This window comes from Hypomesus transpacificus, chromosome 14 (assembly GCF_021917145.1).
Source record: "Hypomesus transpacificus isolate Combined female chromosome 14, fHypTra1, whole genome shotgun sequence".
Lineage (NCBI taxonomy): Eukaryota > Metazoa > Chordata > Actinopteri > Osmeriformes > Osmeridae > Hypomesus > Hypomesus transpacificus.
Window position 1 is genome coordinate 13,451,292 of NC_061073.1, and position 17,850 is coordinate 13,469,141.

Genomic DNA, 17,850 nt, shown 5'->3' on the forward strand with positions numbered 1-17,850 from the left:
CAATTATCCTACACACAATGCACTTCTGACGGCTGTCAATGGCATACATGTTTTTATTAGCTAAATCTATAATTTCTCTATATTTAAATTCACATCCAAGTTCCACCCTTAATTTTCAATTCGCATGCATTTGTATTACATAGAAGCCTATGATAGGGTGACCAGACGTTCTCTTTTAGCCGGACATGTCCTATTGTCCACTCATGTCCACAAACTCAAATCTGGTCACCTGTAGCCTATGATGTACAGAACCATAGTTCTGGTTACTACGGTGGGCCTTAGTTATGTAGCCTTTAGCCGAAACATACAATGAAGTGGTATTGGTGCTTTTTTACATTCATCAGAAAAAAAACGACCTTTTCAGTCAGCCGTTTTTCATTGTTATGTTTTTTTGTGAGGGCGAGTGAGCTTTTCTCCAGGGCCTGCGAGAGACCAATTTCGATGGCCTGCCAATCACAGCAAAGGGGTGGAACTTCGACAAAAGCGGCGCGAAGAGTTGACTTTTACAGAAAATGGCGAACCTTTTCGACTTACCTTGTTGTTGATAGTGATTGTTGTGTTTCATATTTAAATTGTACAAAGAAACGTGACATATTAATGTGACTTTATTAACGTGCCGGGTGAATGTGTGCACGTGTGTTACTTTCTGAGGCTGTGTGGTGAAGAGACCTCGTTGTAAAAAAAGACGTGTTAGCTAACCTTAGCCCTAGCTTAGTCAGTAGCTTACACAGGCGTAAATGGATCTGATGTTGTTTTCAAACAATGGCATTGCACAACGTCGTTTTTGTTATTGATGTCAGCTGTCAAGGATCTGAACACGCTTCAAGTTCTACTGAAAACGGCAAAACCCACCCACTGAAACAGGGCATTCTAAGAATTCTGCTACATTTTGGATACAAATATGGATTCGACAAAGTGCGTTGGGGTTACAAATTCATTCGGTCACTGGGGGGGCGAAATGCGAACATCGTTTCCCGAGGCTCGGACTTCAAAGAACTACGAGACAAAACTTTTGAAGACTTTGAGGTAGAGTTTCAATCCAAATTGGAAGCAAGAGAGAAGACCGACACGCTTCCAAGGAAATGTAACCGATCTGTTACTATACAAAACGCACTGAAAGAGGCGCTGCTGGATTTCCAATGGGACAGACCGGACATAACATCTCCTACCAAACTGTCATTGAGACCTAGGAAGTCAAATCGAACAACTAAGGGTTCTTCTCAACTGGAGGAGGACGTGTCAGGTGGAGGGAGAAATGTGTTATTTCTCGTGTCCGAGTGCCCGCACTCTATGGCACAAATGGACGCATACATTTGTCTACCTGAAAGTGATAGCAACACGGATGTGTCAGAGTTTATCCTACCAAAAGGACTAACCGAAATGTTTATCCATCGTCAAGTTATCCTTCACTGGGTAGACAGCAGTTATTACCTCCAGGTTAGTGGCTTGTCAAAATGTAGTTCTAAGTTTGCAAGAATGCAAGTCCAGTGATGTCCTAGTAACCTAATGTTAACCGTATGTTTTATTTTAGGTGATGAAAAGTGTGGACCATCTGGGGTCTGACAGACTAGCAGAGGTGCTGATTAAGGTGGGGGGCAGAGTGATTCCCTTGGTTACACTGCTGAACCTCTGCTGTCATCAGAACTCATCTCATGGGCTGGACCCTGGCCTTGACACTGGCCTTGACACCACTGCTTCTACAGCGGGAAGGGAGGCCTTTCCTCTAGACTCCAGTATCGGATACCTTTTGTCCTCTCAGCGACTGAACCGCTTGGCTTTCCCTGTCCTTAGTGGATTGCTGCAATGGGAGCAAGGTCTGTGACTTGTCAAATATCCCACTTGCCAAAACAATAGTCACTCACACTAAACACTGACCCCAGACCAAAACACACAAGTAAACATTACTGGAATTTGTTTTATAGTGGAATATGTGATTTTCATTGGTATGACTCCCCTCTACCTGCGATCCTTTCCACCTACACAGGTGATGCTCTATATACCTGCAGTATGTCATTGGAACCCATGGCAAGGAGACAGGGCCTCCTCCTCCCCCCAGTGACGGTGTGTCTGAAGGGGGTGCTTCAGGGCTGGGAGGCCCACTCTTCCACCGAGGTTGCCTCAGAGTCCTGGATGGTCCAAAGTCCTGATCCTTCGGACCATGACAATGAAGCCTTCAAACAACTTCTGTGTGAACTCTTCACTCAGGATGTGCATATGGTAAACATGCTGTTCAGTTATACTTGCTCAACACACAACCTATAATGACTTCCCATCTCTGATCTATTCATGCACCGTGTAGTAGTACTACTGCATGCCTAATTCAGTCAGCTTTAAGTAGGAATGTTGACCAAAAGAAAGAACTGTGCCTAAAAATGGACTTATCTCTTGGTCTAGTAATTAACACTACTGGTCTAAATTCATTAGAAAGATGTTAGGTTTTCTCCCACGTTTACTCAACACACACTCACACAATTGATTGTCTCCCTGCTAAATACTGGGACATCTTGCGTCCACAGTTTGCTGAGGTGCGTGCCAGTGGCCTGATCTGCTCGGCCGTCCTGTCCCCTCTGTCGAGTTTCACAGCCCTTCTCACCGTTTTTCATCCTGCGCTCATCCACAACAACAATGTCCTTAGTGCTGATGTAATTGCCCCTGATGCACCTGCAGACCTACCTGAGGTGGTCAGCAGTGTTCTCGGAGTGGTCTATGACATCATGGACAGAGAAGGAGAGAGTGGTGAGGGGTGAATTAATTATCGACTCTTAGTCTGCCTTAAGTTGATGACTTTTGATGATTGATGAATAAGTGGATGTGATTTTTGTGCATCATCTAGCCCCGGGGGACAATCCCCAGATTCCTGACTGGGTGCAGCAAGAACTAAGTCATTGGTCCAGCTCTCTGACAACTGGCCTTGTTGAGAGCTGGTTCCCTCATTCCGACCAATCAGGTGTCAGCTCTCACCTCATGGAGTCAATAAGGTAGACTTTCATACGTTATCTGTAGTCCTTTATTTCATTACTATCTGTGAAAGTGTGTATACCAATATATGTTCAAATACTGTGTGGTTGCTCTCTATAAATGTGACTATCATGACAGTGTCCTCAGTGCATTTGTTTATTTGTGTCTTATGTATCCAGGCTGCTGCATGCAGTGCCAGAGTTGATGGAAGAAGAAGGCCAGGGAGAGGAGCTCCCTGTTGCCCAGCAGGATCTGGTCAACAGTCTGGCAGAACTCTACAAGACCTCACAGGGCCATGCCAACAAGAGAGGCAGGAAACGTATGTGATACTCAGAATCGTATCTTGTATGCTCTTTGATGATGCTCTTTGGTAGTTCTGGTTACACACTTTTTTTTTGTCGTGCTTGTGAGCCAAACATTGGTATATGAAGTGGAAATCCATTTGGTCATCAGTTGAGTCAGTTATTCTCAGCATGAACATGGAAAACCATGGTTGATTTATAGTGCTGTGAAAGTACTTTTCAAACTGATTTGCTGTGCATTGTTCTCTCCTCTGGCCTGTAGGTGGTGCCCAACGCACACCAGTGAGACAGAAGATGAAAACAATGAGTCGCTCGTTGCAGATGCTCAATGTGGCCCGTCTGAATGTAAAGGAGGCCCAGAAGAGCCAGGCTGAAACTGAGCCCCAAGGGACAGAGGGCAGGGGGCCTGAAAAGTTGGGGAAGAGACGCTCTGGAGACAAGGGCAAGGGTGGCGCATCCACAACCCTCAGTAAGCCATGTGATAAACATAGTTTTTGTGAGAGGCCTATATTCCCTACTCCATATTAATAAAGCAAAGGATGTAATGCATTAGCAATGAAAGCCTATATGTTGATATAATACTTTTATCTAATCTAATTCCTCATTACAACTTATCACCCTGTACTGTCCAGAGTTTAAGAGTGAAGAGGAGCTGAAGTCCCACCTGAAGACCAGCTACGACCAGACAGTGGTGGAAAGAGAGTCCTCCTTACTAACTGGAGCCCAGAACCTCATTACAGCTGTGAAGAACTTCCTAGCGCCTAACCCAGAACTGGCAGTAAGATTGGGACTGTTCTCTCTGTTTATTGACATTGTATAATGTTGTTCAAGCTTTTAAGTGATAAACGTGCAAACTATGTATTTATTTAAGACAAATGGCCTGTGTTTGACGTTGACGTTGTAATCTTTCCCTCTGCCTGGCAGATGCAGACCTCCTTGTTTGTCCAGCAGCACCTGCTTAAGTCTGGTAAATCCATCCGACAGTTTTATGAAAACGCCGCAGACGCTGAGATCAAAGTCAGAGAGTAAGTACTACTGTATCTGACAAGGGGATGTTTACAAAGGGCAGGGTTCCAACAGGATGTTCTAATTGTTACAATGCATGTTCTCGAAGGTGCAAGCTCCAAACGGTGCTGAGGTTTGAGATGTGCTGCCCCGCTGCGCAGTCTGACACATTGGATACGGACCAGATGGTTGAAGAAGTAGGAACAGCTAATCATAGCCCGACAACTACAAATAGCTACCAGTAACTAAATTGAGACAATGACTCAATTTGACTTTTTGGGTGATTTATTCCAGGTGGCTGATATGTTGAGGATCATCTCCCGAACCAAAGACCCAGAGTATCTGACCAAGTTACTGCAGGACGAAATCCTCCCCCGGTGCGTGTCCTGTTCTTTTAAAACTGTCAAACCACCATCGTGCATCACAATATTCCATTAAGTATTCTTTGCATCTGTTCTCAGTTGTCAATAGAACAACGGAACCATGTACTCACTATCATTATCAGTAACCAACATGTTTCTCTTGGAACCAATTCAGATGAAGCTAGTATTATATACTTATATTTAAATATGCTTTTCCTTTAACAGCTTCCTGACAGCTATCCCCAGGGTGCTTGCAGATGTCTACCACAGTCTGGGCACCCAGCTGCCTGCCGCACTAATGGCAGTGCTCCCCTCTGACTTCTTCAGCGATGAGTCTGTGGCCAAGGACAGCATATCTCCCTGCTCCTCTTCTTCACAGCTGTCCGCTGCCCACAGTTTAGGCTCTCACGGTGGGGAACGACTACTGGACCTACGTGACCGTTCCACCAGTAGGAAAAGGTGAGGCATCTTTAGCTGAAAATGTACTCAACAAAAAATAAAAATATATATACGGTTAGTTTCATTACTGGACAATGGATTAGCAGTCTCTCTCTATCTCTCTCTATATATATATATATATATATATATATATATATATATATATATATATATATATATATATATATATATATATATATATATATATGCTTTGTTGATAAATGTCAGTTTTCCTTAAAGTTGGAACGTTAAAAAAGCTGTGTTTGCTACAAGAACATGCACATGTCTTTAAGGAGTGGGATGCTCACCCGGCACAGGAGTATGACAGAAGCAAATCAGAGTCTCCGCCAGATAGAGATGCCCAGGAAATCTACCAGAGTGGTGAGCTGAATCACTTCTGTGTAACCTTTGGCTTACAGATCATGACTAGTGTGTTTAACCTGCAGATAAGAACTAGGAAGCTTCCTTCAATTTTTGCTATGTAGGTCAACATAACTGTAATAACATTAAAGTTTAAACTTAATCACGCTTATGTTCTATGAAAAGGTCAAACCTAAGGTCTGTGTTGCTGTGGAAAAGCCATCTGCTGTGCCTCCACCAGTCCCACCTAAGAACCAAGCTGCACAAGGTGTAGTAAATATAGATACATTTTATTCTAATCTCGAATCTACTTAATTCATCTGCTGTAAGATCAGTTGTTATGAATAAATACTTCCATTTCATAAAATGCCATAGAGGTCACCAAGGTCAGGAGGAACCTGTTCAACCAGGACAACATCTCCCCCTCCAAGAAAGCCAAGCTTCCCCGGAGCCAGTCTGTCTCTGCTGTGGAGGGACTGAAACGCAAGCGCGTGCGAGACACAGATGATGATGGTAAAGAATGTTTTCTGTTACATTATACATCAGTTTGATTCAATCATGAAATCTGTCTGGCTAAAAGGAATTGGATATTGATGATGTGCGATTGATAAAACCTCTTCACAGTTCAGAGCAGGGGTTTTCAACCGGGGGTCCGTGGCCCCCTGGTGGTGTGCGGCAGTATTGCAGGGGGTCCGCAACACAAGCTTATGTTTATCAGTCCACCATCGATTTAGAAATGTATATAAATTCGCTACACAGATTTTTCTAGATTTGTTTGAGTTTCTGTAATTGTACTTATATTTTATTAGTGTTCAGAATCTCACATTTAAATTTTTCAGATTCTATGTATATTTTTTGAGGTTTTTAATTAAAACCAACAGGGAAAACCAAATGTTAAAACTTCCTTCTATCCACATGCACGCACACACACGTGCGCGCAGGCACATCAGTGGGCCGCGTATTACTTTCTAGTAAGAATGGTGGTCCCTGGGACAAAACCAGTTGAAAACCCCTGTATTAGAGATATAACTGCACATCCACGTGGGTCATCAGTGAATGTGTTTATTCATTCATTTAACATGTAGACACAATTCCCTGCATCTCGTCTGAAAATGCACTCTAAATCCACTTTATAGTGTTTTGCTTTTAGTTACTGAGGCAGCAGCTCCTCCCTAACTATAATCCTTTGTAACAAGCTGATTCAAACTACTGTGTCAGCGTTGTCACTCAAGTCTTGTCATTTGGCCATATCTACACTGGAATTGCAATTTTAAAATTTGATGTGACACTGGAAGAAAAGGCTACGGATACTTTACAACCGCTCCTCTCGTGGTTTATCCCTCCACTAGACGGTCAACATTCAAATATGTACATGGTGTTGTGTGTGGAAATTTGCCCTTTCAGAGCGGTGTAAATTACTGACGAAGAAAGTGACTGAGACACCCCTTCACAAGCAGGTCTCTAATCGTCTGCTGCACCGTCAGAAACTGGGCAGGTTCGTTATGGAGTCATTAGCCAGTAGAATTATAGCAAGAGGGTATTTAGCAGCGCCCGTGGTTACCTAACCCTTTTCAAAATAAATCAAACGGTTTACCTTGACAAATTAAGTGAAACTTTAACAAGTTTTCCTCTCAGGAGATCTGTCCCAACTGAACAGTGCATCGTAGAGGAGTCCCCAGTGAAGCCTGCAGAAGGTCAGTGATTGATGCAACAGCTGTTATTTACATTTAGTCATTTAGCAGACGCTCTTATCCAGACCGACTTACAGTAAGTACAGGGACATTCCCCCGAGGCAAGTAGGGTGAAGTGCCTTGCCCAAGGACACAACGTCATTTGTTGTGTGACGTCATCAGCCACCTGACTCCCATTTGTTAAATAAGTGTGTGTGGATATGCTGATTCCTGTGGTGCTGTGAAATGTTTACTAGACTGTCATTTTTCTTAACTGTTGCAGCAGACCTGAGGAGGAGTCCAAGAATAAAGAACTTTGCAAGTAGACATTCTAGTATCTTCTACTCAACCACTCAACCTAGCTCCCGAAACCTAGGCAGGGCGCTTTCCTCTTCGCAGCTTCCCCCCAGTGACAGCAAAAAAGGCAAGTATGAGTGAATAATTCAATATGCTGCCACAGGCAGATTAATTGTTCTGGAAGTTGTTAAACTGTTAATTTCTCAGGAATATTTTGTAGGCAAAATTGGCCAGATTAATTGTTTCTAATGTTTCTTTGTCATTAATGAACAGCTGGGCTTAATCTGAGGGCTGTTCGGTCTCCTGTACGCCTTCTTTTTGGGGCCACACAGTCGCCTGGTGGTCCCTCTGCTTCAACCTCTTCAGAGATCTATGCAACCAGGGCCAAGAAGAGGAAGCTGTCCACAGAATCTGAAGTGTTTGAGGTAGGCTCAACTCTTCCACTTCTTATGGTAATACTGGTCTAGTCTGATATTACCAATTTCTAAAACTTGCTTATTAAATGTAATGCTTTGTGCATTAAATATACAAATAATTTATGTAAAGTTGTATGATCTTGCTCTCACAGTCTCCCAACAAAACGGCAACAAGGTCTCCAGGTAAACGCGGCAGGGCCACTTGTGGGAGCAGGACACCTGGTACCACTCAGACCCCCAGGACACCTAAGACCCCTCGCTCCTCCAGGGCTCAGGCCCTCTCTGTTACAGAGAGCCCAGTAGAAAGGCCTTTCACTGGAATGGCCGTAAGAGGCAGCCCATTTCGATCTCCAACAAGAAGGAGCCTGGTATTGGAAACCCCTCAGCAGGAAAGCCCCCTAAAAGGCATTCTAAGAACACCAGTCAAAACATTACTAGAGTGTATGTCACCTGCTAGAGCTCGCTTGCTCCAGAGCCCCTGTTCTAGAACCCCAAAGAAGAGTGTCACTTGGTCACCATCACCACAAAAACCTACACGTGCAGAAAACATGGATTTCAAGGTGCCAGAGTCTCCTACTCTTTCAACTCGAAGCTCCCCAAGACTATTAGGAAAAGCCAACACGTTTTGCTGTCCAGCCAGTAGTCCTAACAGAGTTGGGAATGTGTTCAAGAAAGAAAGATTACCAATACATTACCATGAATTATCACAACTGAAGAGTCCAGAACTTTCTATTGTGGTTTCTAAAGAGATATCTAAGAAAGATTGCCATCAATCATCTGAGAAGGTATTTGGAGAACCGAACACACCAGTAACAAACACTTTTCCTATCAGTGTTACCATACCTGTTGACATGTCTCCCCCACCCATGCTGAACAATAGAACCCCCAGTAAGACCCCCTGTCATTCTCACTGCATGCTCACTCGCTCTGGAGGAACTCCAGTCAAAGACTTGAAGTTTAAGTCGCCATCCAGGAGCTTAATCACTCCTGTAAAGGGATCCACCACATCATTAAGTCCTGAAACATTACCAAAGACTCCCTCTAAACCTTCCCTGAGAGAGTCAGGAGATGCTACTGCTTCATCACCTTCAGGGAACCGTTTGACTAGGACTAGGTCTTGCCAAAACCTCAGGGTAGGAACCAGGAGATCCCCGTCTTGTGAAAGCCTAGTACCAGTGCCAGCTAGCACTGATTCTAAAAGTGCAGAGACCAGTCATAGAGTGTCTACGGGAACAATTCAGTCAGACTTTCCTGATGGAAAGCAACTGCCTGAGTCCTGTCAAGGTTCTGTGGGGGAAACAGAGTCAGGGTCCCACACTGATTCACAACTGTGTGATTCCTCACAGCTTAGCACGGCAACCACAGAGGAAGAGAGTATTGACATTTCTGATGCTACTGTCATGAAGACCCAGCTCACTGGAGGTATCAAAATGAACATTAGCTTCTCCAGGAAAGTGACTGAGCCCCAAAGAACATTTGTATTCACGGCTGCCTCCCCCAAACCACCACTGCATACCACACCTGGCCGAAATTACGGTTTTCGGCAAACTCCTGACCGCCAGCAAAGGGAGGCAGCAGCGCGTTTGGGATACTCCACTGAACCTCTGCGGTTCTCCTCACCTAGAACTCCTAGTCGCAAAAAGACCCAACCTAATGCCTCCTCAAACGCTCTTACATACCAAGTAGAACTGGAAATGCAGGCATCTGGTCTTCCAAAGCTCAAGTTTAAACGCACAGATTCCTTCAGTAACAACGATGAGGGAAATGATGGTGCTCCCAGATCAGGAGCTCACACTCCCTTGGGTGGTGTGAAACCTCTTCAAATGGAAAGCCCTCTGGCCTTCTGCACCAAACACAGAGACCCAGGGTGTGTCTCACCATCCCTCTGTGCTCATGTGACCCCAGCCAAAAGCACCCCAGGAAAGTGTGGAAGCATCCAGACGTACATCTGCCAATCCTACACCATGTCCCCACTGGGCATGGCTGACCTCCTCCCCTTGACCCCGTCCCCCCAGAGCCATGGGAGGTCCACCCCAGAATCCCTCAACAGCTGGCCTCGCAAGAAGAGGGCCCAGACTGGGGTGTTGGGGACCAAGGATCGTGGCCTAAAAGGTGAACAGTTGATGGAGGAGCTGGAAGATGCCGATCTAGAAGGAGTTTACAGGCTACAGGAGACTGAGGAAACCGAAGTGCCCCCAGCCAATGAAGCCCCACTATTGAGCATAAGGTTCAATCAGACATCCCCTGTTAAAATATCTGAAACATCGCCAACCAACCAGGGAGAGGACATACTCTGGATGGAGAGCTTGGGTCTTGAGTCTGATGATGCTGAGCCTTTGGGAGGTGAAGAAATATTCCTCACTTCTGGAAAGGATGTCCAGTCTGGTAGGTCATTACATTTGATCAAAATGTTACTTTGGCACATAGTTCCTTTCCTCTTGGAGATTATAGGTAATTGATGATTTATTAACTGTGGTTGGTTTGCGCTTTTCTTTTTTCTTTACAGTGGTAACCACACCCAGTTCCAAAGTGCGGAAGCCCGTGTCTGCCAGTGGGATCCTAGCCCTTACTCAGTCCCCCATGCTATTTAAGGGGAAACAAAGTTCTGCCTCCAAGAGAACACTCAAATGTAAAAGTTAAATTACGTTTAGATATTGTGATTTTAGAAAGGGTAAATGTACCTATACAGCTGTTTTACTATCAACTATCAATCGTATTTTTCTGTTTCAGGTGAAATTCTGTCTCAAAAGAGAGTAGAGTATGAAGTAGAGCTCTCACCATTCAGCCAACCTGCCAAACATCAAGTACAAGGCAAGAGCTACAGCAGGAAAAGGTTGCTACCCTGATCCGCACTGCCCCAATATTGTCTAAACTATCATACTGTTTAAATCACTAGTAGAAAAAAATGCCAAGTGAAGTGTTTTTTTTTTCTTTTCTCACAAACATCACTAAACACCAGTGGCAGGGTTTTTCCTAACATTGGGTTGAAGACCATTTCTTTTATATAAATGATGCAATGCAAATATACACTTATTTGGTCCTGTGCATTTCAAGAACTTTCCAATACCATCTTTTATTTTAATTTGATCTGGATCACCAACAATCAAGTCGCATTCTGAATTTTGAGGCAAGGGTGATAATTGTTAATTTATTGATTTGTTTGTGTGTTTTTAATGTCAGCTTTTAAATGAAAGTGGAAAACCGATGTAAATATGTAACATATTGTTCAATGTATTTGTAAATAAAAATCAATCTTTCTTAATTACCATACTTAATTTATTATAATTGATATTGTTAATGTTCTCCTTTGACCAGACATCAGTTCAAAAACGTTTTAATATCAAATATTTAAGGTTTTCAAACAAAGCTTTTTTACTTCCTTGCTGTCAGTAGGTGTGTGTACTTGCGCATGGCCGTTAAATCTCAGCGAGCCATGAGATGTGTGACGAATGTCAGGTAGGCACTCGGAACTTAGGCTATATTAATCAAGATGAGCCACACCTTCCAATAAACTTTGCCAGACTATAACTGTAGGTGACAGTATTACAAAATACTTAGTAGCCTATTTTAAATGATAAACAAGCTCAAATTTAAGGCGGTCATTGAAATGATGTATAATGAAAGGATATACTTGTAATTGTGTCGTAAGATTTATTAACTGCAGTTTTTGTGAATAAAAGGGGATTACATAGACTACGTTCTCTAATCAATCTAAAATAAAAAAGGCTGTAAAATCTCCCAAAGTTACCAATTCATTCAGTGCCAATGTAGTCTAGCTTGATTAGGTATTGCGCAATTGGCACATGCTGGTAGGCATTTCGGTAGGCTAGTTCGGTCAACAATTACATGTTTCACACCAAAACCGTTAAGTCACGCCAATAACGTGTTCACGCCGTTTAAATTCACTAAACACGACTTAAACTGACTAAATAAATAATATTTGCATTTTCATTGCATTTGTGTTTTTAACGTGGGTTTTAATTGGATTGGACGGAAGGGAGGGGTTACTGTATGCTGGGGTTTATGAGCCGTAGCCGTAGGCTTATTACAAAATTCAGTTGGATTCTTCTGCATTCACACCACCCGCAGTCTCTGCAACACTTCGTTCTCAGATTTTATTTTTTTCGGAGCCAGAAAGCTCCTGTTCAACTCATCCCTACTTAACCTGAAAATAAGATGGCCAGCAGCTTCATTAAAATTCTGTCTTCAAAACGAAATATTGGGATTCTGTCATTAGTTGGAGCTGGGTCTTTGACAGCGGGAGTTTTGCTGAAAAGGGACCATGTCACCGCCGGGGCGCCGGTTCGGCGAGTGTATCCAGCCAGGTAACGAAATGGATTTGCTGATTTTACGTTCTTTTTACAACTGTTGCCTTTATACTGCTGTAAAGTTATCTTATTGTGGTAGAGCCAACTTGACCTATAACACAACTACATTTAGGCTATGCGAATGTGTTTTCCCTAACCAGACATTGGCCGTGACTTAATAAAATAGCCTATGTTATTTTGGGACTTAAATTGATTAGGCTACCAGAAATATAGCCTAATGTTTACTGCCTGTAGGCTACAGCATATAAGCTATGGTGTGTCAGGTATGTCGGCTGGTTAGATGAATGGCCAAATGTATGTCCTCCTATGCCCCCGAAGGACTAATAGCCTCCGGCATACGGTTCCTTGAGAAGCGTGGTTGTTGCTATACAGTTACAATATTGCAATAAACCTCAGCCTTCTAGGATACGTGTCACTTTTTACATTACTTACACTTCACACACAAATAGACAAAATAAGACATTAGCACAAGCCTACACAATGTGCGCATTTATATTAAACGTGACAAAATGTCGGTGGGAAACATACATAATGCTCATAATTAATTTCTGATGTGAGCTCGCGCTGCATTTGTGTAAACACTCGAGCATGTATGTAGGACTTGAAAAACCCGACACTAGCGGTGTTGATGCCACTGCAGACCCAAGAAAGGCTTTAGCGTAGCAGAGCCATGGAGGATGCACCGTGAAGTTATATAGGCTACGCAGTAATGTTAACAAAATGTTTATGCAGCCTTAATATTTTGACGTAAATCCACCAAGATATGCTATTAAACAAAGCCGTCAGCTACAAACTAATATCATAGTTATGCATGGACAATATTTAAGATTGTGTAATTATGTCCTCACAGTGCGGAATACCCCGACCTCCGCAAGCATAACAACTGCATGGCTAGCCACCTGACCCCAGCCATCTATGCCAAACTGTGTGACAAGGCCACACCCAATGGGTTCACCCTGGACCAGGCCATCCAAACTGGTGTGGACAACCCTGGGCACCCCTTCATCAAGACTGTGGGCATGGTGGCAGGGGATGAGGAATCATATGAGGTTAGAATGTCAACTTGATGGAAGATATAACACCATTTTGCTATTATTGTGGTGATGAATACTTATCATAGCCTATCACTATGGCACTTGGTCACAGAAACAAAATGAGATTCTGAAGATCTTATTTTGAAGAACATCAGTCCACCTGATCTGTAGCTTTAGACATATGTCTAACCTTGAATGCTTCGGTACCTGGTGTTTCAAGGTTAAAATTCTATGAAAATCATAGCATCAGTACAGTACATTTTTTTTGTTTGATTTCAGGCAAAACTGCCGATTTATTTAACACTGTCAATCCCTAATCGCTTTTACAACACACTCTTTGCTTACAATGGGGAAGTGCAATCTGAGTCCAGTTAAATGTGAGTTATGATGTAATTCCAATGATCATCACCACCACCACCTTTTTTGGGGGGTGAATTACAGGCGTTTGCTGACCTCTTGGATCCTGTCATAAAGGAAAGGCACAACGGCTACGACCCCAACACTATGACCCATCCTACTGACTTGGACGCCAGCAAGGTAGATAAGATGGGTCAAAGAGGACAGTGAACAATGGACTGCCAAACGTTAAAAGAACAGTTAGCCAATATCACTGTTCATCCTGTCAACTTTTTATGGCATAGTAAGACCTGGTTCACGTTACAACAGCACTAAGCACACACCGTAAAAATGTTGTCTCAATGTCAGATCCATTCAGGCCAATTCGATGACCGCTATGTGCTGTCGTCGAGGGTGAGGACAGGACGGAGCATCCGAGGTCTGAGCCTGCCCCCCGCGTGCACGCGTGCAGAGCGTAGGGAGGTCGAGCGGGTGGTGGTGGATGCCCTCAGTGGCCTGAAGGGGGACTTGACCGGAAAATACTACAGCCTCACCCAGATGACAGACCAGGAACAGCAACAGCTCATTGATGTAAGTGGCAGAAACTTGTGCTGTGCTTTCACAATTTTATAGACACAGGTGTGGTGGAGGCGAGTTGTGAAGAGAATTATGAGTCGTTTTGCATGGTGAGACCGGAGGACTTGTCGTTCACTTCCTGTTTTGAATGTCTTTATGTAGGACCACTTCCTGTTTGATAAACCAGTGTCCCCACTCCTGACATGTGCAGGGATGGCTCGCGATTGGCCAGATGCCCGTGGTATCTGGTAAGCATGATCTAAAAATCATTGATATTGTAAATTACAATCATCTTTTGTATTACAATGTGTGGCATTTTTTATATATGTTAGTAGCTTATTGTTTTTAACTGACGTGTGGCTATCTTGTAAAGCTATGAAGGCATATTAGGGATGCAGACAGTGCCCACTCAGAAGTATGTTTAAGTCGGGACCCAGTAATAGCCTAACGCTATGCCACTCAGACTCACTCCAAGATCAATCTCTTTCCTGCTCTCTTCACCCCAGACTTCTCCCTTACACATTAACTCTTATCATTTTTCAGAAGATCAAATATTGCCATTGCAATGAGTGTGCATTGCCCTTTGTGACGCTGTTTTGTTTGACTAACTTTAGACGCAACATGACGTAAATAGAACTTAGGACATCTGATTGAGCTCTTACTCACTTGGCTGAATAACACATGTATTCATGTTTTATCTTAATATATTTCAAGGGCAGAAGGTCCTCTATCTTCTGGTCTCTAACAAACTGGATTAGTAACATGGGGCTAAACTGAAGAGAGTAACCATTTGTCTGACAAATAACCACCTCAGCATCTCTGAGGTGGTTCTATAAGGCACATATTATGTGAATATTTATAAAAGGAATTATGTTTTTTTTAACTCTGTTTGTCTTTCTTCAGGCACAACAACGAGAAGACCTTCCTTATCTGGATCAATGAGGAGGACCACACCAGAGTCATCTCCATGGAGAAGGGTGGCAACATGAAGAGAGTGTTTGAGAGGTTCTGCAGCGGCTTGAAACAAGTAATTTAGGCTGATATGCACTGTCATGATCAGAGTAGCACAATATACACACCCACACTCACATCCATACACACATTATGTTTCATAAATTATGCATCAACGTGTTCCAAGTACCCCATCAGAGGGTGTGTTGCAGTTCAGTATAGTTACTGTTAGTGGCGGGCAAGCAAAAACAAAAGCCTCACCAACAGTATAGCAACACAGATGTACGATGTATGTGTGTGTGCATTGTGGCTTACATAGCCTCCATGTGAAGTTGCAGCCTTTTAGATTAAAGACTTACAGCTGGGGTTCATTTTTGCTGGTCAGCTGACTACAGCCAGTAGCCATTGCCTTTAGTTTCCTACTGAGTTTCATACTGTCACTGTTGTAAGGTGGAGAGGCTGATTCAGGAGAAGGGCTGGGAGTTTATGTGGAATAAGAGACTGGGATACATCCTCACATGCCCCTCCAACCTGGGTACCGGCCTGCGTGCTGGAGTACATGTCAACCTGCCCCGCCTCAGCAAGGTGAGGCCCTCATGCTCACGCACACGCACACACCAACACACACACACACACACTCACACACACTATGGCATCCCCAGAGAGACTTCCCTGCCCTCCCAGCACCAGAGACAGCGGCCCAAGCCACTGCATGGCTGCGACTCAGTCAAAAATCAGCACCTCACTCTGCAAAATCCAAGACCAAGTCTAATGTGTCCCCCTCTCACTGGATGACAAGTGACTTTACAAAGCTGCAAAATATTGAATTATTGTCCCTCTGTCCTTTTCCAGGACCCTCGCTTCGCTAAGATCCTGGAAAACCTCCGTCTGCAGAAGAGAGGCACAGGGGGTGTGGATTCAGCCGCTGTGGGCAGCACCTTTGACATCTCCAACCTGGACCGCCTGGGCAAATCTGAGGTGAACAGAAACGATCAGACCCAGGCTGCAGTCCAACCATCTAAAATAGCGTCCCTTTTTGTCCTATTTCTCTTGCCTGTTGTTGCTAATGTATCATTCTATGACTACAATATTGCGTGATGTGTAGTGTAATATACCCATTTGTATAAAAATGATCTAACATTATGAAACAAAGGTGGAAGTTGCAGCCTAGGGAAAAGATACAAGAGGAAGCCAGTTTATATCCTATCGGGACAAAGCCATGGAAATGTACCAGAAAGCTCAGGCAAGGAGAGAAACTGGCTTGTGTGCTCGCTAGCCTGTTGTGCAGCCTGTACCCTGTGCCCACTTATGCTGTCATGAGTATGTCTACATGTGAGTGTGCGACATAGATGGTAACAAAGAAGCTATTCTCTATTGTTCCTCTGTAAGTACTCCATCTCACAATGTTTGCACTCTCCTAGTCCTGGAAGAGGGAAACTGAAAGAAATCGAAAGAGAGACACAGAAATGGAGGTGGGGGGGGGGGGGCAGGACAAATAAGATGAGACATGGAGGAAATAACAGGACTGCCATTCTTACTCATCACCCACTGTGTGTGCATGCGTGTGTTTGTCTGCTTCTTTCTGTATGTGTGTGCACGCAAATGCCTCTTTTGTAGGTCCAGCTAGTGCAGACCGTGATCGATGGAGTCAACTACCTGGTAGACTGTGAGAAGAAGTTGGAAAAGGGGCAGGACATTAAGGTGCCCCCACCCATTGGCCAGTTCAAGTAGACTGACCCAGCTGACTATGCCATTTCCTTATCGACCCCTCCTCCCTCTCCTCAACTCCTCCTTAACCCCTAACAAAAACGCAGCTTGACATCACCCTGTCTCACACCTACTCTACAACAGCCATCAGTGTAGTACTTTGCAAACTTGCTTCAGTCCCTGTGTAGAACCAGATTTAGCACTCTGCTGTGTTGAGATATACTTTGTATGAAGTCATAAAGAACTTTTAGATGGTATTCCACCATTTAATAGAAACAACTGGATATTGTGTTGGAGCACATTAAGACAAAATGGCTGTCAGTTAGCAGAACACTACATCTTTGATGCATTACTACTACAATGGCAACCCTGTTCTCCAATTTACCCTTGCTGTGCTGTTTACCTGGTACTGCTGTAGCATGTCCTACACACGTCCCCTCTTATCTTGTTTATTGGATATGTATAAACATGACTCTTATTGTATACTTGTTTGTATACTATTGTATACATACATTTGTGGTAGTCTACCTCCATGGTGAATTGTATATGTGTTTAGTTGCAGTCTACAACATGAAGGGATAAGAATGTAGCGCAACCATTTATGACCGAAAAGACTCAGGTTCCTTGGTGTTTTCCAAGCACAGTGGTTATCAGAAACAGGTGAAGTAAAGTCATAAGAATCACTCATGCTCTGTGCTTGAGGATGTGCTGTGGGTGTCAAAGCAATATCATTTTAACCACTGAATGTCATTCTATAATATATTTTAATAAAGACATATATAGAACACTGTTCTTTGCCATTGTTCATTCATGTCTTATATTTCATTTCTAAGCTGATTTTTTACCTCAGCATGAAAGGGAAGCTTTGAGTGACTTACATTAAGTGGGCGCCATGGTAACCAGGCTGTGGAGCGTGATTGAGATCAGCCTGGTAGGGATTGGTTTCATCAGGTAAAAATATTGAACTTCTGACAAAACAACAGTATTGTGCAAACAAATCTCTTTGCTATACCAAGACTTACGGTCACATGGAAAATTACTATGGTGGTTTGTACTGTTTAACTGTAATAATCATTGTTTCGATCAATATCAAATGTGTTGTGAAAGCAT

General features: G+C 43.5%; 2 protein-coding genes across 4 annotated transcripts; both read left to right on the forward strand.

Annotated features, from left to right (window-relative positions):
* Window positions 1-456: 456 nt before the first annotated feature.
* Window positions 457-11,073, forward strand: ticrr (TopBP1-interacting, checkpoint, and replication regulator). Of its 2 annotated transcripts, none has more exons than XM_047034706.1 (22): window positions 457-1,437; window positions 1,532-1,814; window positions 1,985-2,217; window positions 2,517-2,736; window positions 2,834-2,978; window positions 3,138-3,277; window positions 3,523-3,729; window positions 3,893-4,038; window positions 4,185-4,285; window positions 4,375-4,462; window positions 4,560-4,642; window positions 4,853-5,086; window positions 5,359-5,446; window positions 5,612-5,693; window positions 5,801-5,938; window positions 6,830-6,920; window positions 7,061-7,119; window positions 7,379-7,519; window positions 7,666-7,817; window positions 7,961-10,193; window positions 10,315-10,437; window positions 10,539-11,073. In XM_047034706.1, exons 1-22 carry the CDS (start codon window positions 763-765, stop codon window positions 10,652-10,654), a joined length of 5,778 nt encoding a protein of 1,925 aa, XP_046890662.1. In that variant the 5' UTR covers window positions 457-762; the 3' UTR covers window positions 10,655-11,073. The 2 variants fall into 2 exon arrangements, with proteins under 2 accessions (XP_046890662.1, XP_046890663.1); XM_047034707.1 differs by having other exon boundaries at window positions 7,382-7,519.
* A 772-nt stretch (window positions 11,074-11,845) lies between these two features.
* On the forward strand, window positions 11,846-17,512 carry ckmt1 (creatine kinase, mitochondrial 1). 2 transcript variants are annotated; one of them, XM_047034818.1, is made up of 9 exons: window positions 11,846-12,133; window positions 12,987-13,185; window positions 13,597-13,707; window positions 13,876-14,097; window positions 14,245-14,330; window positions 14,986-15,109; window positions 15,484-15,618; window positions 15,886-16,011; window positions 16,651-17,512. In XM_047034818.1, the coding sequence occupies exons 1-9, from the start codon at window positions 11,985-11,987 to the stop codon at window positions 16,762-16,764; spliced, it is 1,266 nt and encodes a 421-aa protein (XP_046890774.1). In that variant the 5' UTR covers window positions 11,846-11,984; the 3' UTR covers window positions 16,765-17,512. The 2 variants fall into 2 exon arrangements, with proteins under 2 accessions (XP_046890774.1, XP_046890775.1); XM_047034819.1 differs by having other exon boundaries at window positions 13,612-13,707; window positions 16,651-17,511.
* The last annotated feature ends 338 nt before the right edge of the window (window positions 17,513-17,850 follow it).